We start from the raw sequence: 22,841 nt of genomic DNA on the forward strand, positions 1-22,841 counted from the left end.
AAAAAGAAGTCTGAGAAAGAATGGCCAGAGAGAGAAAAGGAGAACTAGGTGGACCTAATGTCTCTGAAGCCAAGCAAGCAAGATGGAGAGGGGTCAACAGAGTCAGAGATCACAAAAAGGCCAAGCATATCAAGAACTGGAAAGCATTCACTGGATTTAGCAACAGAAAAGTGATTGGTAACCAACAATAGCAAACTTCAGTGGGATAGTGGAGATAGATAACTAATCACTGAGATCTGAAAGGCAGACCAATATAGTGGATTGGCCTCTAGACTGGTTTGATGGGAGTTTCGAGATTCTAGTCTTTATTCTGTCCATTAACTAGCTAGATAACTTTGAACAAATCCCTCAACTATTCCAGGCTTTGGTTTTCTCATCTGGCAAAGAATGGGATCAAGCTGAGTCTATAATTTTCACATTAATTCCTAGATAATCCCCCTAATTTTATTTTTTTATTTTTTGTCATATTTGATTCAATACTTTTATTTATTTTTATTTTTTATTTTTGAGACAGCATCTTGTTCTGTTGCCCAGTCTGGAGTGCAGTGGTACAATCTTGGCTCACTGCAGCCTCAATCCCCTGGGCTCAATCACCCCAATTTTATATCAGAGTCACTTACTTATAACAGCACACTTAAATCGTTCTCAGACCATTTTCCAACCATTAAGAATCAGTATATTACCTGCCAGCTTCTGTCCTAGATACTATGGCTGTGACATAGTTTTCAAGGAACTCACAATTTGGAGAGAGAGAGAGAAATACTAAGTATATAACTAGCTGTCATAGTTCTTTAAAAAAAAAAAAAGTAAGGCCAGGCACGGTGGCTCATGCCTGTAATCCTAGCACTTTGGGAGGCCAAGGCGGGTAGATCACCTGAGGTCAAGAGTTTGAGACCAGCCTGACCAATATGATGAAAACCCGTCTCTACTGAAAATACAAAAATTAGCCAGGCATGGTGGCATGTGCCGTCATCCCAGCTACTCAGGAGGCTGAGACAGGAGAATCACTTGAATCTGGGAGGCAGAGGTTGTATAGAGCCAAGATCACGCCGTTGGACTGCAGCCTGGGCAACAAGAGCAAAACTCCATCTCAAAAAAAAAATTAAAAATTAAAATAAATTAAAAAAAATTAAAAATAATAAGATAGACCTGGTTGTGGTGGCTCCTGCCTGTAATCCCAGTGCTTTGGAAGGCCAAAATGGGAAGATCACCTGAGGCCAGGAGTTTGAGACCAGCCTGGGCAACATAGCCAGACACCCATCTCTACAAAAATTTTCTAAAAATTAGCCAGGTGTGGTGGCGCGCACTTGCGATTCTAACCACTTGGGAGGCTGAGGCAAGAGGATTGGGTGAGCCCAGGAGTTTGAGGTTACAGTGAGCTATTACCAGATTACAGTGAGCTATGACTGTGCCAGTGGACTTCAGCCTGGGCAACAGAGCAACACCCTGTCTCAAAAAATAAGTTTAAAAGCTAGATATAAATATAAGTCTAATACAACATACTATAACAGAATCTGTATGAAGTGAAATGAGGGGTATATAAAGTGATACAGATAAGGGAGCAGTTAGCTCTATCTAATGAAAGTCAAGAGTGTTGTACTTACCTACACCATTAGGTAAACACAGTATGCCTCAAAAATGGACATAAATATATTAAGGCATTTCCATGGAGGTAAAAAAAGAACAGGAGAATTGTGCTAAACCAGTGTTGTCACCTAATATTCCTTCTAGGTAGTTTTGTTGTGATCTAGATGAATATTTACATATAACTTTCTAAACTAAAATTGTTTAATTGTTAAAATGGACACAAACAAAAGTTAAATGCAAGAATAATTTATATTTTTCCAGTAGATTCAAGAGGAAACATTTATTGTCACTGATGCCATGCTTTGATACATTTGCTTGTCTAATCTTCATGTATTATCTCACTTAATTTTGTAAACATTAGCTTATTGTATAGATCACTGACAAAGTATCTGTTTTAGCAGATAGGGACAAAGTTTAAATAATTTGGCCAAGGTCATAGTAGAACAAGATTTGGACCCAGCACAAGCATCCTCTTTCCAGGAAACCTTCCCTCAGGCCCTTAGTTGGTTTAAGTGCCCTCTCTCTGTACTGTTAGCATATGCACACACATTCATTTTAGCATTGACTTTAATAATAAGGATGTTTACCATGTACCGGATACATAGTACCTGCACCTGTGTTATCTATGTTTAAGTGTTTTGTACGCATTAGTTCATTTAAGCGTCGTAACTGCCCTTTGAAGTAGGTGATATTATTCACAATATTTTATAAAACAGGAAGCCAAGGCATAGAAAGGTTAAGTAATTACTCAAGGTACAATTAATAAGTGATAAAGCTAGGATTCGAATCCATGCTTTTAACCCCCAGGCTTCATACTATGTACCCTTTCCCTTATACTGAGGAATTCTAGAAGGCATAGTTGACAGGTTGTTGTGTGTGATATCACTCTGTGTTCCTCATATGAACACAAGAGAATTTTCTCTCTGAGCCACAAGTCATGAAATATTTGGCTACACTTGAGTAACTGATGTGTTTTCTCTTTATAGGCAATGTGAATTATATAACTGCCTGTTTTTCACTTTTCACTTTGCCAAGAAGCTCTGAGTAAATTTGTTGGCTCAGCATTTGTAAGTGGGTGGATTGGCCTGCATGTCTGTATTCTGTTGCTTTGAAATTTTTAAAAATAAATAGTTGAGGAAAAAATAATGTAAATTTTCTTTATTTTCCAAATTGTTGACAATGTACAATGATAATTTTTATAATTAGAAGAATAAACTTTGTTCTTAAAAGAATGTTTGAAGCTTCAGATGATTTCTCATGCTTTGACTCTGTGAATAAGAGCTGGTTTCAGGTTAAGTTGCATGAGTCAAATATGGAATCCAGGTTCATATAAAACCAAGACTTCTATATGACCTGGAAAGTCCAGATCAATAGAATTAATAGAATTGTTCAGATGGATCAAAAAGTATTTTAAGTAGCATAAAATATTTGTAGCCCTTCTTGTTTTTAACTTATGTCTAAGTAATTTGAAACCACTTTTAGGTTATTTGGACATATGCTCCCTTGCTTTAGAAGTCAAAAAACCCATTATCTTCCTATATGCTGATGATATTTTATTATAATAAACTTTATAACTGATCTTGTTGCTCACCATTTATCAGAAGGAATGGATCAAGAGCACCTGTTCCAAAACTAAAATGATTTTTGGGGGCACATGTCCTCAAATTTAATTGGCTTAGATCCAGTAACTAAATACCACATTAACTTATTTACTTAAGGGTATGTTTTGCAAGTAATTCTTCCAGGTAGATTTACTGGCCAGCCACTTTGCTAAAAGCCATACATTTCATGGGAGCATTAGTTAGATTTTCCTACAGTCAGAGTGAGCAACTGATCATTTCTTCTTTGAAAAATTTCAATCCAAATCTCAATCATTCTCCAACAGAACATTCTAATGCCTAAATGGCCCAGGCAGGTGGGTAAGTACACTATACTCAGCCCAGCAGATTGTTGCCATGTGGTATAAGCATCCACGGTTGCCAGATTTGAAATCTGTTGACCTCTAAATATTGGTAACTAATGAGAATTTTTTTTAAAGAAAAGAAAAACATGACTTGTCTGTGAGTTTGCAGACCTCTTGCTCTATTGGATGGAACTTGATGGTCTTGAACACTTATTTTTTTCTTATTTTTGAAGAGTTTTTTTTTTAAGGAAAATCCTAGATTGCCTGCAGGGGCTCTCTCTATTCACTACCATATGGAGAGGAATGTTCCTATTTAGGTGAGAATCTTAATGGGGTGACTCACTCTTCACAAAAGGCTGTCAGCCTTCTACCGTCTGCTGATTAGATTACTGAATTCTAAACAGTATGTATCTGCCTTTGGTCAGCCACACAATATTAGCTGGTCCATCAGGACACTGCATACCTGACCATATTGTCCTGAGCACATACACAGAAACCTTCCTCATCCACCACCAGGAGTGTTTTCATGGCTTGTATTTTGAATATTGTGTCTTCTGCATATGTTAAGCAATTCTGGAAGAGACGACTCCACAGAGCCCACCAGTGCATTGTGTGGGCAAATAGGCAAAGCTTCCCCTCTGCCCTCTGAAGCTGTGCTGAAAATGAACTGACAGTATGCAGATTAGGAGAAAAGGGTATACAAATTTATTAACGTGCATAAGCACAGGGGAATCACAGGAGGATGATTATCCAGTAACACAACGAGGTCCAGAAGCTTATATACCCTTCTTCATAAGAGAAGGAGAGATGGGGAAGATGTGTATTTTTAAGGGACAGTAAGTTATTTTTAGGAGGAATAAATGGCTCCAATGCTCAGGCAATGGTTAGTAAATGATTCTCTGGGAATTGAGTGGGAAGGGAAAAGGGACAATAGTTTGGGACAAAGTTTGGGCTCTACGTGTGGTGTTTAATTTTCAGTCTCTTCCTCTGATGTGAGGTTTAATCTCTAGTTAATGAAATTTCAGGGAGGGGATCAAAGGCAATTGTGTTCCTCTCTGATGGGTCCAATTTATAGGTATATAAGGGAACTAAAGAGAAGAGCCTCATCCTGAGCTTTAGGAGAGAGAAGATTGGAGATGGGATGTGGGTGAAGGGGTGTCAGATTTTGAAGCTGCTTCTTTAGTACTTCAAAGTGCCATATATTAGGGTATCATTTTCTAAGCTCCAATAGCTTTTACTATAGGGTTGTTACTGTGCATTTGATCACGAGAATTTTCTTTCAGAGCCAGGTATCATGAAGAGCTTGGCTACTCTTGAATAACTGATGTGTCTTGCTTACAGCAAATGAATTGTGTAACTGGATATGTGTTCCTTTTCACCTTAGCTGCCATGAAGCTCTGAGTCAAATGTGTGGCTCCATTTTGGTGCCTGAGTAGAAACCTATGGTCTGTATATCTGCATTCTAATTTGTTTTCTACTGGTACTGAACCTTGTACTTAAGTTTGGGTTTTCTCCTTCTCTGGTTTATCTATAATTTCCTTTCTTTTTTTTTTTTTTTTTTTTTTTCTGCGACGGAATCTCGCTCTATTGCCTGGGCTGGCTGGAGTGCAATGGCGAATCTCAGCTCACTGCAACCTCCACCTGCCGGGTTCACGTAATTCTCCCACCTCAGCCTCCCAAGTAGCTGGAATTACAGGTGCACACCACCACACCTGGCTAATTTTTTGTATTTTTAGTAGAGACGGGGTTTCACTATGTTTGCCAGACTGGTCTTGAACTCCTGACCTCATGATCCGCCCGCCTCGGCCTCCCAAAGTGCTGGGATTATAGGCATGAGCCACCACACCCAGCCGGTTTATCTATAATTTTCTACATTCTGTTTGTAATTTCACTAGCCACTTCAAGTTGTTTGTGAAAAAACTAGGAAAATGAATGGTAAATATGCTTATGATGACTATCTTATTCCTAGTCCCTTTCCCTCACTTCAGGTAAAAGTTAAAACTTACACACCTGGCCAGGCACAGTGACTCATACCTGTAATCCCAGGACTTTGGGAGGCCAAAGCAGGCACATCAACTTGAGGCCAAGAGTTTGAGACCAGCCTGGCCAACATGGTGAAACCCCGTCTCTACTAAAAATACAAAAATGAGCCAGGCATAGTGGTGTGTACCTGTAATCCCAGCTACTTGGGAGGCTGAGGCACGAGAATTGCTTGAGCCTGGGAAGCAGAGGATGCAGTGAGCTGAGATTGTGCCACTGCATTCCAGCCTGGGTGACAAAGCAAGACTCTTCTCAAAAAAAAAAAAAGAAAAAACTTATACACCCTTCTCTGCTGATAAGAATATATCTTGTTTATGAGTTTCCAGCATTTTACATAGGACAAATAGAGCTAAAACAATGAATTGTCTTTTAATGTTATTGCAACTCTGCAGCATGTCATTCTTTTAACTTTGCTTTTTTTTTTTTTTTTTTTCCTGAGGGAGATGGATAGGTGAAGTAATGGTTGACAAGCATAAGTGGGAAGCTTCAAGTCCCAGGTTCTCCCATCAAATCATTTTCCCACAATCTTGCTCAGTATTCTCTTCTAGTAGGCCAGAATTTGAAGGATTAGCTCTCTGTATATCTAATGTAAATCCTACTCCTTGTTTTAAACTCTTTTTGATTTCAAATATTAATGATCTGGTAGTATTCACTAGTGTATCTATTTCCACATACTTTCTTTAACTGAAGGTACATGGAAGATTCTAAAGCAGGATTCATTGTTGTCTTAATACATCTTTTATATTTGCTAAGCTGAAGGCAGAAAGGTAACTGAGAGCTACGACTATTCTTAGGCATTGTCATCAATACCAATGTGTCTATGATTTAATATTTTAATACTATACTTACCTTGAGAATTGGACAGTAAAGTTGCTTTGTAAATGTAAGGTAAACATTTCAAATATACTATAATTTTTGTAGTCGTATTTTGTAGTTTTTCATTGCTTAATATACCCTGAGCCAAAAAAAAAATTTTAAAAACCCCAAAAAAAAACAAAAATAGCCTAGGCTATTTCCTACTTCAATTTTCATTTACTTGGCTACTTTGTGCCGGGCACAGAGGGGATACAGAGATGGAAGATACTGTTTTTGATCTAAAGGAGCTAACAGTCTAGAACTGCACTGTCCAATATGGTAGCCTCTAGTCACATGTGGCCATTTTAATTTAAATTAAACATCCAGTTTTGTGGTCACACTGGCCACATTTCAAGAAGTCAGTAGTGGGCAGACACTGTGGCTCACACCTGTAATCCCAGCACTTTGAGAAGCCGAGGCCGTAGGATTGTTTGAGCCCAGGAGTTTGAGACAAGCCTGGCAAAATAGTGAAACCCCACGTCTGCAAACATAAATAAATAAATAAATAATAGCGGGGCACGGTAGTGTGTGCCTCTAGTCCATGCTACTTGGAAGGCTGAGGCGGGAGAATCGCTTGAGCCCAGGAATTTGAGGCTGCAGTGAGCCAAGATCTCACCATCGCACTCCAGCCCAACCAACAGAGGGAGACCCCATCTCAAAAAAAAAAAAGAAAAAAAATTGTCAATAGCTACTGTATTGGACAGTGCATGTATACAACATTTCTATTATTTCAGAAAGTACTTTTGCACTGTGTTGGTCTAAAACTCATATGAGAATCAGACACGCAAAGTAGGACAAGACAATTTCAGACAGAAAGATCGTGTGCGAAGTATGCATAAGAATGACTTGGGGGGCATGTTGATTCCTGCTGCCAGATGTTCTCATTTAAGAGGTAGCAGGAGAGCCTGTGATTTTAACAAATACCCCAGGTGATTCTGATGCGGAAGGTGTGTGGACTACACAGAAAAATCATGTAGGGTAAGTGGCAATCGCCTAATAGAATGCTTCTGAACTTCCTACTTAAATGGCATCTGGTGCTTGAGCCAATCTAATTTTGACTTAGCCAGATAAGAGTGCGGTGAGTACATTTGTACCTCAAGTGTTGTAGAGCATTTTGTACTCTTTAGGTGTCTAAAGACATAGCAAAGGTTATAGGTGTCTTTTATTTGTCATGTACATTTTGAATACTTTAAAAGGATATGTTTCAGTCAGGATAGGCTAGGTTATGCAACAGTAAAAACCCCAAAAACATCAATATATTTTTCCAAAAGGGAAAGAGAGAACTCTAGAGGATCTCACACTAGCAATAGTCCAGAAAAGACAGACATCACTTCTCACAATTCCTGTCAAAACTCAACACAGAACCAACCCTAAGGAAGCCAGAAAGTGCAGTCCTACCATGTGTTCAAAAGAGAAACAGAACCAGATAAGGGTGAGCAGCAGCTATGATTACCACAGGGATGGTAAAGGAAATAATGGTGATCGTGCTGCAAGACAGATGATACCTCCAGACACACTAGTGGTAGTGAATGGCAGAGATGTGTAGGACTAGGATGAGTTTTAGAGAAATTCTCGACTGAGAGAAAGAAGCCAACACGAAATGATGAAGAACTGAAGGTTGAGTTAGAGTGTTTTGTAGACAAACACCCTTGACTACCTCTCTCTTTAAGGCAAAGGCTTGATCCTGAAAGGGATCTTAATCTAAGGTTTTGGGTTTTGTTTTGAGACGGGGTCTCACTGTGTCACCCAGGTCAGAGTGCAGTATTGCAATCACAGCTCACTGCAACCTCAACCCTCTGGGCTCAAGCAATCCTCCTGCCTCAGCCTCCCGAGTAGCTGGGACTGCAGGCATGCACCACTGTGCCCAGCTAATTTCTTTTAAATTATTATTTGTAGAGATGAGGTCTTGTTCTGTTGCCCAGGCTGGTCTGGAACTCCTGGGCTCAAGCAATCCTCCTGCCTCTGCCTCCCAAAGTGCTGAGATGATAGGCATGAGCCATCATGCCCAGCCTGAAGCTTGGGTTCTTGAGAGGATGATGTAAAATATTATGATATAGACAAAGGGACACATCTGTAAGCTGACAGTACTACGTCAGAGAAGGATCAAAGAGCCAGCAGTCTCAGAAGAGTGCTGCTTCTGTCTAATCTGGGGAGAAGAATGTTCAGTCTAATGCTACCTGAAGGGCCCCGGGCAGTAGACCTTGGTGTAGAAGGAGAAAAGTAGCTCCAGGAGAAGCCGTTTAACTCCACTGATAGCAGGAGTCAGCTATTCTGGGTTTTGGTGGTTTTGCTTTGTTTTGTTTTGTTTTTGTTTGTTGTTGTTGTTTTTTTTTTTTTTTGGTCTTGGTTTACTTTCTTCAAGCTATTGAATGCCACTATATATGACTATGATTTTTCTAATGTCTGCACAATCAGTGTGTGTATCTAAACTGTATAACTCATAAATATTCAGTGTCTTACCTTGTAAAAGGATTTTACTCTCTTGCTCTAGTGAAGCAAGATCATGTGAACACTAATTTTGACCAGAGAAATGTAAATGAAACTAATGTGTATTAGTTCTAGCTGAAGTTTTTATGCTCTCTGTTCCTCTGCCAAGATGACCAACAGTGTTCCAGAAAAAAACTGTGCCACTGATTGTAGCTGAGACCCGCAGTGGCCTGTGTAGTGTGAGGAGAAATAAATCTTTGTTGCTGTAAGCCACTGATTTGGGGGATCATTGTTACTGTAGCATAACCCAGCCCATACTAACTGATATTATGTGGATTCTGTCACCATCTGTGCAGAGTAGGCCATTGAGATCCATCAGGCAATGGTGGATTAGAATGAAAAATAAAGGAGAAATGTATGTTCCAAAATACTGTTTTATAATGATAAAAAGCCAAATGAAGAAGATATAATTGGGCCAGCCATGGTGGTTCACACCTGTAATCCCAGCACTTTGGAAGGCCAAGGTGGGCAGATCACCTGAGGTCAGGAGTTGGAGACCAGCCTGGCCAACATGGAGAAACCCCGTCTCTACTAAAAATACAAAAATTAGCCAGGCGTGGTGGCACGCGCCTGTGATCCCAGCTACTTGGGAGGCTCAGGCCAGAGAATCTCTTGAACCCAGGAGGTGGAGGTTTCAGTGAGCCAAGATCACGCTATTGCACTCCAGCCTGGGCAACAAGAGTGAAACTCCGACTCAAAATATATATATATATATAATTGTTATAAATCTCTATACATCAAGCAGTTTAGTAGCAAACTACATGAGGCAAAACCTTTTTAAAAATACAAGGAGATTTTCATAAAACTATAATTTTATTAAGAGGCTTTAATATGTGTTTCTAAACTTTGATGTACCAAATGACTAATAATAATAACAAGGCTATGGAGGATTTTAATTCAACCCTCAATGAGCTTGATATAATAGTTTTAAATAGAACTTAGTATCTTATAATAGAAAATACAACTATTCTTGTCCAAGGAACATTCACAAAAATCAATTATATGCTTGTTTACAAAGAAAATTTTAAAACAGTAAACTTCAAAAAGAAGAAATGTTAGAGTACATGTTCTCTAGCCACAATGAAATTAGAATTACTATTAAAAGATTGCAAAATAAAAATTATCTTGAGATAGAAGAAATATAAACTGCAATTATTTTCTTTTAACTTTTAGGTTTGGGGTGCATGTGCAGGTTTGTTCCATGGGTAAACTTGTCTCACAGGGGTTTGTTGTACAGATTATTTCATCACCCAGGTATTAAGCCCAACACCCAATAGTTATCTTTTCTGATCCTATTTTTTTTAATTATAGAAGAATGGCAATGGGCACTTTATATATCAAAAGCTGTCTTGTGTAACCAAAACAATTCTCAGAGGAAAAAAATAATAAATGAACTTTTGAGACCAGGCGTGGTAGCTCACACCTGTAATCCCAGCACTTTGGGAGGCTGAGGCTGGTGGATCACCTGAGGTCAAGAGTTCGAGACCACCTTAGCCAACATGGTGAAACCCTGTCTCCTACTAAAAATACCAAAAAAAAAAAAAAAAAAAGAAAAATCAGCCGACGTGGTGGCACGTGTCTGTATCCCAGCTATTTGGGAGGCTGAGGCACGACAATCATTTGAACCCGGGAGGCAGAGGTTGCAGTCAGCCAAGATCGTGCCACTGCATTCCAGCCTGGGCAACAGAGGGAGACTCCATCTCAAAAAAAAGTACTTTTGATATTAAAAAAAAAAATTGAAAATTATAAATAAGTGAATTAATCATTCCACTTAGAAAAAAGAAGGGAGGTCAGACACAGTGGCTCATGCCTATAATCCCGGCACTTTGGGAGGCCAAGGCGGGCAGATCACCTGAGCTCAGGAGTTCAAGACCAGCCTGGGCAACATGGTGAAACCCCGTCTCTACTAAAAATACAAAAAATTAGCCAGGCGTGGTGGTGCGTTCCCGTAATCCCAGCTACTCAGGAGGCTGAGGCAGGAGCATTGCTTGAACCCGGGAGGCGGAGGTTGCAGTGAGCCAAGATCACGCCACCGCACTCCAGCCTGGGCGACAGAGCGAGACTTTGTCTCAACAAAAAGGGAAACTGAGAAGCTGGGGATGGAGGTGGATATAGAAGTGTACCAGTTAGTTATGGCTACAAAAATGCTGCACAACGAACACACACAATCTCAGTGGCATACAGCAATAAGCATTTATTTCTTGCTCCTGCAGATCAGCTAAGATCCCTGTGCTTCAACTGTGGAACACTCTGGAGTCCAGGTGGGAAGGGCAGTGGCTCACTGGAGCATGGTTTTCTTATGGTGACGGCAGCAGCGCAGGAGCACAAGCCTGACCACAGAAACATGTCGGGTCTCTGCCCAGGTCACATCTGCTAACATCCTCAGATCCTACCACTCTCTTTCTCACTCACTCCACTATAATTGCTTTGGCCTCTTTGCTCTTCCCACTGCTCTTCCTGTGCCACCACGCCGGCTGATTTTTTTTTTTTTTTTTTTGTATTTTTAGTAGAGACAGAGTGCCCTCCCCTAGCATATTCATTCCCATGGCTCACTACCTCACTTCAGGTTTCAGCGTCAATGTCTTTTGTCAATGAGGTCTTTTCCAACCAACCTGTATAAAATAGCAACTTGACCTGTATTCCACCTTTCTCCATAGCAGCAACTATCAACATGCAACTTATATGTACACCCATACATGTATACTTGTTTATTTATTTATTGGCTTCTCCACTAGAATGTAAGCTCTGTGAATTTAGCACTTTGATTTGCTCACTGCTGTTTCCCCACCACCTTTAGCAGTAACTGGCAAATAGTAGAACCTAAATAAAAATGTATTAAATGAAGAAGTGAGAAACCATTTAATACCAATCAGATTGCAAAAAAGTAAAGTTTGATCCCTCCTGTTGTTACGTTTGTGGAGCAACTTAACTCTTCAACACTGCTAGTAGACATGTATAGTACGATAGTATAATCAGTGTTTCAGAGACTGCTCATTTACTTCCAATATCAGTTCTCCCTTTCTTCCTTAGTAATAGAATCCACTATTTTTTGTGGAGCATTTAGCCACCCAGAATAAAGATGACACATCCCAGTTTCTTGCAGCTATGTGATCAGGTGACTAAGTGCTGGCCAACAGTATATACTTGGAAGTCTTTCTTCTCCTCTTCTCCCTTCTTGCTGGCTGGAATGCGTATGTGATGAGTGAAGTTTGAACATCCATATTGCACTACAAGATGAAGGCCACATGCTAAAAATGGTGGAGCAGCAGGACGGAAGTCTCCTGTATCCCTGACGATTTTGTGAAGCCACCACTCCACCCTTTCACTGCCTAGCTCTGGATTTATTTTATGTAAGTGAGAAATGTTCTGCTATTTTTAAACCTGCTGTTATTTTGGGCTTAATAGCACTTGCAACTAAACCTAATCTTAATAGATAAATTACTTTGGAGAATAATTTGACATATCTAATGAAGTTGAAGATGGCATGTGCCAGGACCCAGAAATTTCACTCCTAGGTGTAACTCCTAGATGTAACCTTAGAAATAGTTCTCCCAGCTGGGCACAGTGGCTCACACCTGTAATCCCAGCACTATGGGAGGCTGAGGCAGGTGGATCACCTGAGGTCGGGAGTTCGAGACCAGCCTGACCAACATGGAGAAACCCCATCTCTACTAAAAATACAAAATTAGCTGGGCGTGGTGGTGCATGCCTGTAATCCCAGCTACTCGGGAGGCTGAGGCCAGAGAATCACTTGAACCCAGGAGGTGGAGGTTGTGGGGTGAGCCGAGATCACACCATTGCACTTCAGCCTGGGCAACAAGAGTGAAACTCCTTCTCAAAAAAAGAAAAAAAATAGTTCTACCATATCTATTCATGGAGACATGTACAAGCATATTCATAGTGGTGTTGCTTCTAATAAGAAAAATATGAAAGGCCAGGTGCAGTGGCTCACGCCTGTAATCCCAACACTTTGGGAGGCCAAGGCAGGCAGATTACCTGAGGTCAGGAGTTCGAGACCAGCCTGGCCAACATGATGAAACCCCATCTCTACTAAAAATACAAAAATTAGCCGGGCGTGGTGGCACATGCTTGTAATCCCAGCTACTCGGGAGGCTGAGGCAGGAGAATTGCTTGAGCTTGGGAGACGGAGGTTGCAGTGAGGCAAGATTATGCCACTGCACTCCAGCCTGGCCGAAAGCACGAGACTCTGTCTCAAAAAAAAAAAAAAAGAAAGTCTTTAATGTCTAGAAACAGAAGAATGGATAAATAGTGGTATTTGCAAAACAAATATTTACAAAATAAAACAGTATACAACAGGGGATATGAATTAACTAGCATATACATGACACAGATTAGCTGTATATTATATTTTTGCATACTTTTTTTAAAAAGCAAAAGAATATTATATATTGCTAAGAAGAGAACACTCTTCATCTTGCTCCTAACCGAAAGTGTTCCTCTTGGCTGGGCGCTGTGGCTCACGCCTGTTATCCTAGCTCTTCAGGAGGCTGAGGTGGGCTGATCGCTTGAGTCCAGGAGTTTGAGACCAGCCTGGGCAATATGGTGAAACCTCACCTTTACTAAAAAGACAAAACATTAGCCAGGTATGGTGGCATGTGCCTGTACTCCCAGATACTGGGGAGGCTGAGGTGGGAGGATCACCTGAATTTGGGAAGTCAAGGCTGCAGTGAGCAGAGATTATGCCACTGTACTCCAGCCTGGACGACGAGAGTGAGACCCTGTCTCAAAAAAACAAAACAAAACAAAAGTGTTCCTCCTACTCGTTTTTTTTCCCCCCCATTTATAATTGTTTCCTTAAAACAGGATCTCACTCTGTCGCCCAGACTGGAGTGCAGTGGCACGATTTCGGCTCACATCCACCTCCACCTCCGAGGCTCAAGTGATTCTCCTGCCTCAGCCTCCCAAGTAGCTGGGATTACAGGCATGCACCCCTACCACCTGGCTAATTTTTATATTTTTAGTAGAGACAGAGTTTCACCATGTTGGCCAGGCTGATCTTAAACTCCTGACCTCAAATGATTCACCCGACTCGGCCTCCCAAAGTGCTAGGATAACAGGCGTGAGCCACCGCACCTGATCAACCTTTTGTTTTTAATTGAAGTCTAACATATATACAGTAAAGTGTACAAATAATCATTATGCAGCTTCTTGGATTTTCACAAAGCAAGCCCAGGTCAAGAAATAGAACATCACCAGCACCCCAGATAGCCCCTATTATTATTATTTTTTTTATTTTTATTTTTACTTGTTGAGACAGGGTCTTGCTATGTCACCCAGGCTGGAGTGCATTGATGTGATCATGGCTCACTGCAGGCTTAACCTCTCAGGCCCAAGTAATCCTCCCATCGCAGCCTCCCAAGTAGCTAGGACCACAGGCATACACCACCAAGCCCAGCTAATTTTTAAATTTTCTTGTAGAGATGAGGTCTCACTGTGTTGCCCAGGCTGGTCTCCAACTCCTGGGCTCAAGGGGTTCTCCTGCCTCGGCCTTGCAAACTGCTAAGATTACAGCCATGAACCGCTGCATCTGGCCTTACCAGGTAGCCCCTGTGATACTGAAGAAAAGGATTTTGTTCAGTCACTGGAGGAGAATCGTTCTCTCTGTGTCTCCTGCCAGATGAAAATTAAGAAGCATCTATCCTAATTGTAACTAATAGCCATCCTCAAACCAAGAGGAATACCAGCTGTAGGATGAAAAGAACAATACTGGAGTTCAGAGTAAGGAGACAGAAAGAGCCTGACACCTTTTGATGACATTATTGTTTGAACTGTGTCAACCAAAACTGAAATGTACTTTCCCTCTGTACCCCAATTACATGAGCTTTTAATTTCATTATTAAATCTGATTGAATTGATTTTTCTGTTTCTTGCAGCCAAAAGCATTCAATCTGATACAAGCAGGTTAAAATCTATCATTATTTTATTTCATTGATTTAGGTCAGAACTTGAAATAGCTAACATGTCTTTCTTTTTAATTTTATTCAAAATTCACCAAACCAGATATTGTTTTCTTTCATTTGATAACTATTATTAGAGAAATAATAATAGATAATGCTGTTTATTATGTGCCTGAAACTATTCTAAGCATTTTTACATCTATTAACTAATTCACGTCTTCAGCAATCTCATGAGATATAGAATATTATGGTGATTACACCATTATACAGATGAGGTTTAACCAACCCCAGCCCATTTCAAGAAAGGAAAATATGAGAATACTCTAGTACATTACAGTACAGTAGCCACTAGCCACCAACTGTGGCTATTGAGCACTTGAAATGTGGTCTTAGTATAGTGCTGTATGCACCAGATTTCAAAGACTTTGTGTAAATAATAGAGTATAAAATATCTCATTAATAAGTATATCATATTGACTATCCATTTAAATATATATATACATATATATATGTATATATATATATATATTTTTTTTGAGACAGAATCTCGCTCTGTTGCCCAGGCTTGAGTGCAGTGGTGCGATCTTGGCTCACTGCAACCTCCGCCTCCCAGGCTCATGTGATTCTCCTGCCTCAGCCTCCCGAGTAACTGGGACTACAGGAATGCACCAGCAGACCCAGCTAATGTTTGTATTTTTAGTAGAGATGGGGTTTCACCATGTTGGCCAAGCTGGTCTTGAACTCCTGACCTCAGTGATCCGCCCACCTCGGCCTCCCAAAGTGCTGGGATTATAGGTGTAAGCCACCGTGCCTGACCTGTTAAAAATATTTTTGATATATTCTGTTAAAGCATATTAAATTAATTTTATTTTTTTTCTTTTAAGATACAGGGTCTCATTGGGCCTCCCAGCTTAAGTACAGTGGCACAATCATAGCTCACTGCAGCCTTGACCTCCTGGGCTCCAGTGATCTTCCCACCTCAGTCTCCAAAGTAGCTGGGGCTACAGGTGTGCACCACCACTTCTGGATAATTTTTTTAAAAATTTTATGTAGAGATAAAGTCTTGCTATGTTGCCTACGCTGGTCACAAACTCTTGACCTCAAGTGATCCTCTTACCCTGGCCTCTCAGAGTGCTGGGATTACAGGCAGGAGCTACCACGCTCGGTCTACTTGTTTCTTTTTATATTTTTATGTGGCTCCTAGAAAAGATGTTTAATTCTACATGTGGCTTGTGTTACCTTTCTGTTGGACAGTGCTACTCCAGTGTGGTGGTCCTCACAGTGTGGTCCTGGACCAGCAGCATCAGCATCACTTAGGAACTTGTTGGAAATGCAAGCTTCTGCTAAATCAGAAACTCTAAATAGAGATCTACTACTTTCTGAATCAGAAACTCTTGGAGTGAGGCCCAGGAATCTGTGTAACAAGCCCTTCCTGTGATTCTTTTTTTTTTTTTTTTTTTCCCTAACAACTGTGAGATGTACGTCGCCTGTTTAAAATGTGCACTTTAGTGGTTTTTAGTATTTCAGAGTTGTGCAAACATCACCACAAAAAGCAACCTCATTCCTGCTGTCAGTATTCCTCATCCCCCATACCACCATCCCCATCCCCAGGCAACACCTAATCTGCTTTCTATCTCTACAGATTTGCCTATTCCAGACATTTCATAGAAAATGGAATCATACACCATGCAGTCCTTTGTGGCATCTTTCACTAAGCATAATGTTTTCCTCTGTAAATTCTTATATGCTAAAGTCTGAGAACTGCTGTCCTAGGGTAGAAGTGGAAAGGAAGTAGTCAGAGAGAGTGTGAAAAACCAAGAGTATGAAAAAAAAAGAATGCCCCGAATCATGAGATAGAGAAAAGGAATGACACCAGAAGGACATTAACAGCAAAAGGTAAAAGGCAGTTTTTACCATGTGGGAAAATAAGCTACCAGCCTTGTTCCCAAAGTCCAGGAAGACTGACATTGAGGGCAAATATAATTATATATTATATTCCTGTTTTGCTCTGCCTATATTATAGCTTTAATCTTTTTATCTCCTTAAATAATAATCAAACAGATGATAGTTAAAGCCATGACAGTAGGTGAAACTGTCCCAGGAGGAAGATATTACAGAAAAGAAAAGGCTACTGCTGAGGATAGAATATTGGAGGAATGTCTTTCATTCCTATGCTGCAGTTTTCAAAATGGTTCATGCCCACTTTCTCCCTTGAATCTATCCATAACCCTGTTAGGAAGTAAAGTGAGTATCACTATCTGGACTCCATAGTTAAGACGTGATTCCTCACATGGATATAATTTGCTCAGGGTGTCATGTTGAGTGATTGAGTTGTGGTTTCTTCTCCACTCAGTATTTCTCATCTGTATTTAAAGGGAAGAGGAAGAAATGGAGACAGAAGGGCTGGTCACAAATGTAGGAGTAGAACTAGGTGGGTACAGTTTCATGGAAGCAAAGGGAGGAGTGTTTCAAGGAAGGCCATCTTATTTGCTCCCTTGAATTAAAAAAAAATTATTTTCATTAACAGGGCATGTTCTTTATTGAGTGACAAATCATACTGTGCAGTAAAGAGGTATCAACGTGAACAACCCGGGGAGAACATGCTTTCTCTTGGTTCTAACCTATAAAGTGTTCCTCTTGGCATTATTTTTCCATTTATCGTAGTTCTCTTAAAAAGAAAAAAACTTTTGTTTTTAATTGAAGTCTAACAGACATAGAATGAGGTACACAAATAATTATATAGCTTATTGGATTTTCACAATCCAGGTCAAGAAATAGAACATTACCAGCACTCCAGAAAACCCCTATTCTCTCTCCCAGTTACTATCTTTCTCTCTTCCCCAAATATAGCTGTTTTCCTGACTTCCAATATAGTGGATTATTTTGAGAAGAGGGCATGCCAGAGTGGATGGTCTATGTGTGTCCAGAAAACCTATCAGTTGACTGTGTCCCACAGAAATGCCTGTAAGGCATTCCATTTACCAAAACAATAAAGAGTGCCAGTGATGACACTGGTGTCATTGGAAACTCAGTGGTCGCTCTGTACTCCAGAGCTGAGGGCAAAACATGCTGTTGCAAAACTGAGCTGCCTGACAGTAATGGGGATGAAAGGTCTTGTAATAATAGAGGGCATGCACTTAGCCTTCAGAAATAAGGTGAGTGCAATTATCGTAATGAGCAGCGAGGTTAGGGTGGCAGTGGTGAGGAGAGGAGGATCATCTGGAGAGAGCTGTGGGGAAGATTAATAAAATATGGATTCCCTAGGGGAAAGTAGATGGACAGCAAAAAAAAGTATTGCTCAATCTATAAACCTGTGAATTATGTCAAGTAAAACAAATGTATTACTCAATCTGTACAATCAAAAGAAATCAAAGATAGATAATGAAAAAATGAAAAGGCTAGTGCCATTGACCCAATATTTAAAAAAATCACAACTTCTTGCCCAGTTCCCAAATATGAGCCTGTTTTCAGACCCAGAATCTACTGACTGAATGAGAGGCCAGGTTAACAGCAAGAATGACCCTGCAACACCATAGAAGTCATATCAGTCACGACTTCCCCCAGTCATTCCCCAGAGGAACTACAGTCATTTACTACGGTAGCCATACATTGGTGAAAGAGGAATACCCAGTATTTTGAAGACTGTTGGACACAAATCTCAAGTTGTCATTGATACCTGGGAACCCGAAGCATCATCATGGCCCCTGGGGCTTAAGGGAGTCAGATAATAAATGGAGTCCTGGCCCAGGGCCAGTTCACATACCCAGCCTGTGGTCATTTCACTCAGCTTCTGCTATGTAATTGGAACCCACTTTATAGTTGACAGAACACCCACGTTGTTTCCTTGAACTGTGGGGTAAGAGCTATCCTAGTGGCGTAGGTTATGTAGAAATTTCTGCAACATACCCCATTCTGGCCAAAACAGTAAATAAAAAATCAATATCAGATCCTGGGAGGAATGGCAAAAATTAATACCAGCCTTAAAGATGGTAAGGGATGCATGGGTGGTGAACCCCATCTTATCTCCATATAATTCAGCAGTCTGGCCTATATAAACACCAAGTCAATCCTGTAGGATAACTGTGTTCTACTGCAAGTTCCACAAGTAGTTAGTTGCCCAGTTACAGATGCTCTACCAGATGTGGAATCTTTGTTTAAGCAGATTAACATAGCTTCAGTTATACACTATGAAGCCATTTGATCTAAATGTATTTTTCCAGAGGACTAGAAACTAGTTTGCATGTTCATGGGATGGACAAGATGATACATTTACTATCTTGTTCTGAGGCTATGGTAACTTTCGCCCTGTGTCATAGTTTGAAGTGATCTGGACCACCTGGACATTCTGTAGAATACCACATTAGTTCACTCTATCAACGACACTATGATCACTGAATTAGATGAGCAAGAAATGGCAGATATATTTAAGGTCTTTGTAAGACACAGGAACACTAAGAAGCTGAATAAACCACACAAAGATTTAGGGACCCAACATATCACTGATGGTTTTAGGGATTCCAGGGTCTATGGTATGACAGGTCATCTCCTCCAAGGCAGAGGAGAGGCTGGGCACAGTGGCTCACACATGTAACCCCAACACTTTGGGAGGCTGAGGTGGGCAGATTGCTTGAGCCCAGGAGTTTGAGAACAGCCTGGGTAACATGGTGAGACCCTGTCTCTACAAAAAATACAAAAATTAGCTGGGAGTTGTGGCTTGCACCTGTAGTCCCAGCTACTTGGGAGGCGGAGGTGAGAGGATTGCTTGAGCCTGCAAGATCAAGGCTGCAGTGAGCCATGATTGTGCCATGGCACTCCAGCCTGGTTGACAGAGTAAGACCCTGTCTCAAAAACAAACAAACAAAAAACGACAACAATAACAACAACGGAAAAAACAAAGCGTATCTCATACTTGGGGATACTGCTCTGACTCATTTATTGAGTACCTCACAAGGCTGCCAGCTGAGTTCAGGCCAAAGTAGGAACAGGCAATGCTGCAGATAAGGGCGGCAGCCCCACTGCCTCCTAATGATAAGGATCACTTACTTCTTTCAGAATGGTGATTCTTCTTATTGCCTGAAGTAGCAGGGCAGCAAAATTAATAGTACTCATCATATTGGTTCCCTTTGGGAACCAGGACCTCTAGACAAGCAGAGCCCAGAGTTGTGGGGCTGGGAAGTACACAGCCCCTGAGTGGATAACTGGGAGCAATGGTGATAAGGGGGTTACTCGTATTTCCAACCCTTGGTTTCTGAACCCATGTATAATACCTGTTGGGAATATGGCACTAATAATGATCATTTATTTAGGGTATTTAATGTGTCCTGGAGGATAGCACCTCATCATCACAGAGTATGGTCTCCAAGATGGCACCTCAGCTATACCTTGAAAAGACCAGCAGCTTCTGGGTGGTGCAGCATGTGGTAGGCCTAGTGGATCCCATGGTCATGTACCCATTACCATTAGGTTGGGGCAAAGGTAATTATGTTTTTTTCCATTGAAAGTAATGGCAAAAACCGTAATTACCTTTGTACCAAGCTAATACATCTTCTTTTTGTAAAATGGGCCTTGGTCTAATGAGACATTGTGTAAAATCTTGTGTTGCTAAGGATCAAAAACTCTCTAGGCCCTTGGACACTCATGCTAGCTGAGGTCCTGTGGTCAGAAAGGTAAGCACATACCCAGAATACATGCTGATTCCAGTCAAGATGCATTACTGCCCCTAACAGATGGAGATGGCTCAATGAAATCAACTTGCCACCAACTCGCTGATTGTTTTCCTCAAGGTACGGTGTCATATCAGGGGCTCAGCACTGGTCTCTGCTGCTGACAGGTCGGCAGAGTTGAGTGGCAGTAGCTTGGAAAGTGAGAGCCAATGCTATGGGACCCATGAATGGCTTTCGTCTCTGCCACTGTGACCAGTTCATTTGTGTTGTCCAAAACTGATGGCTTATGACAAAGGTTGGCTGGTGTGAACTGGCCAGGTTATCTGTCTTCTTGGTTGTTTAATGCATCTTCTATGGTGGATGCACAGTGGAGCAATTAGTAATATGCTTAGCATTCCTCAGTCTTGGTATCCATTTAGGTCTTGGTATTCCTATGCTCAATTTTGATGGCAAATGGACAAATGTAGGAACCCTGGCTTGCCTTGGAGAGACATGGTGACCAGGGGCTTGACCCTCCAGAAATGACAGTCTGGATCACTCCATCAGGTGAGCTATGCAGACTAGTGTAGATGTTAGCCAAGGACGAAGAGAATCTATAGTGGCAATAGAAGAGATAGATGATGTGTATCAGTTGTGGTCACAAAATCAGCTGCAGAAGTAAGGTCAGTAGTTAATTCCATTTAACCTTTCTCTTATAGTAAGTTTCTCTAGAAAAAAAGATGAATCAGAATCCTAGAGGAATGGCTTCCAGATAGATTAAACTTATTATATAAAGTAAGGATCTGAGTGGTGCAAGGGGTACACTCTGTTGTTGGCTGTGGTGAGCTTTCCAGATCCCTGTTTCAGGACCAAGATACCCACTCCTGCAACTACTGGAAGTGTTGCCTGCTGATAGCTTATAACTGAGTCTTTCCCTAGGAATTTTCCTTAGTGGAAGGGAGCTGCATCATCTAAGGTTAGATTCCGTTGTTTGCATCTAATGACTGGCTAGCATAGGGGTACACAAGCCAAGGATGGTCCCCTTGCCTCAAACTGCAGTCTCTCTAAAAGGCCATTGGAATTGGCTGAGACCTCTGTTGCAACTGCATTACAGTTAAATCTCTCCTTTTGCTCAATTGTGCTTGCTTTATTTCCTTACAGGTGTTGTTCCTGAAAGCACTCCCCCATAAAACACCCGCATGTGAATCTCCATCTTGAAGCCTGTTTCCTGGGAACCTGCCTATAGCATTGTCCTTTACCTATTTCTCTGCAGTGCTACCTTTGTTTTATTTTAATTTTATTTATTTATTTATTTTGAGATAGGGTCTCACTCTGTCACCCAGGCTGGGTGCAGTGGCGTGATATCAGCTCACTACAACCTGCACCTCCCAAGTTCAAGCGATTCTCGTGCCTTAGTCTTCCGAGTAGCTGAGACTACAGGCGTGTGCCACCACTCCAGCAAATTTTGTATTTTTAGTAGAGACAGAGTTTCGCCATGTTGGCCAGGCGGGTCTCGAACTCCTGGACTCAAGTGATCCACCTGCCTCGGCCTCCCAAAGTGCTGGGATTACAGGTGTGAGCTGCCATGCCCGGACTGCGTTGTTTTAAATCTTTGTTGTACACAGATTACATGAAGATCTGTTCCTGAACTTTATATTCTGTCCCTTTGATCTATTTGTCAATACCACCCTGCCTTAATTATTGTAATGTCATGATAAGTCTTGATATCTGGCAAAGAAAGTTATCCAATATGCTTGATCAGTTCCAATTTGCAGATCAGATGTGATCCAATTTGCTTTGATCAGAGCAAAAGGACTATTTTGGTCCTTTGCATTTCCATATACAGTTTAGAGTCAGCTTGTTAATTTCCATAAAAATCTTTCTGTAAGTTTGATTGGAATTTCATTCGGTCTAAAGATAGATTTGTGGAAAATTTACCTCTTGTTAACTTCCAATTTATAAAAATGTTATGTCCATCCATTCCTTTAGGTCTTTAATTTCTGTCATTACAGTTTTACAGTTCTGTAGTTTATACAGGTCTTGCATATCTTGTTAGATTTATTCCTAGGTATTTGACGTTTAGATGCTGTTTTAAATGAAATTTTTTTTTTTGAGACGGAGTCTTGCTGTGTTACCCAGGCTGGAATGCAGTGGTGCGATCTCGGCTCACTGCAACCTCCACCTCCCGGGTTCAAGCGATTCTTTTGCCTCAGCCTCCGAGGTAGCTGGGATTACAGGCACGTGCCACCATGCCCAGCTAATTTTTGTATTTTTAGTACAGATGGGGTTTCACCATGTTGGCCAGGCTGGTCTCGAACTCCTGACCTCAAGTGAGGAGGAGGTCTCACCTCGGCCTCCCAAAGTGCTGGGATTACAGGCATGAGCCACCATGCCCGGCCATGAAATTAT

At 41.0% G+C, this 22,841-nt stretch overlaps 1 protein-coding gene across 3 annotated transcripts in view; it reads left to right on the forward strand.

Annotated features, from left to right (window-relative positions):
- Positions 1-22,317, forward strand: part of LOC129039041 (uncharacterized) — a 29,739-nt gene extending 7,422 nt beyond the window's left edge. The window contains exons 2-3 of one of the 3 annotated variants that reach the window (XR_010126704.1): positions 11,086-12,222; positions 14,312-15,135. Coding sequence is in view for 2 of the 3 variants with exons in the window: in XM_063666184.1 (XP_063522254.1) it covers positions 11,086-11,249 (164 nt within the window). In the remaining variant the exon portion in view is untranslated. Of the gene's footprint in view, positions 1-11,085; positions 15,136-21,593 lie in introns of those variants that run through there. The other 2 variants (XM_054492589.2, XM_063666184.1) reach the window with 2 other exon arrangements.
- Positions 22,318-22,841: the final 524 nt, after the last annotated feature.

The sequence above is a fragment of the Pongo pygmaeus genome, chromosome 5 (genome assembly GCF_028885625.2).
Source record: "Pongo pygmaeus isolate AG05252 chromosome 5, NHGRI_mPonPyg2-v2.0_pri, whole genome shotgun sequence".
Classification (NCBI taxonomy): domain Eukaryota; kingdom Metazoa; phylum Chordata; class Mammalia; order Primates; family Hominidae; genus Pongo; species Pongo pygmaeus.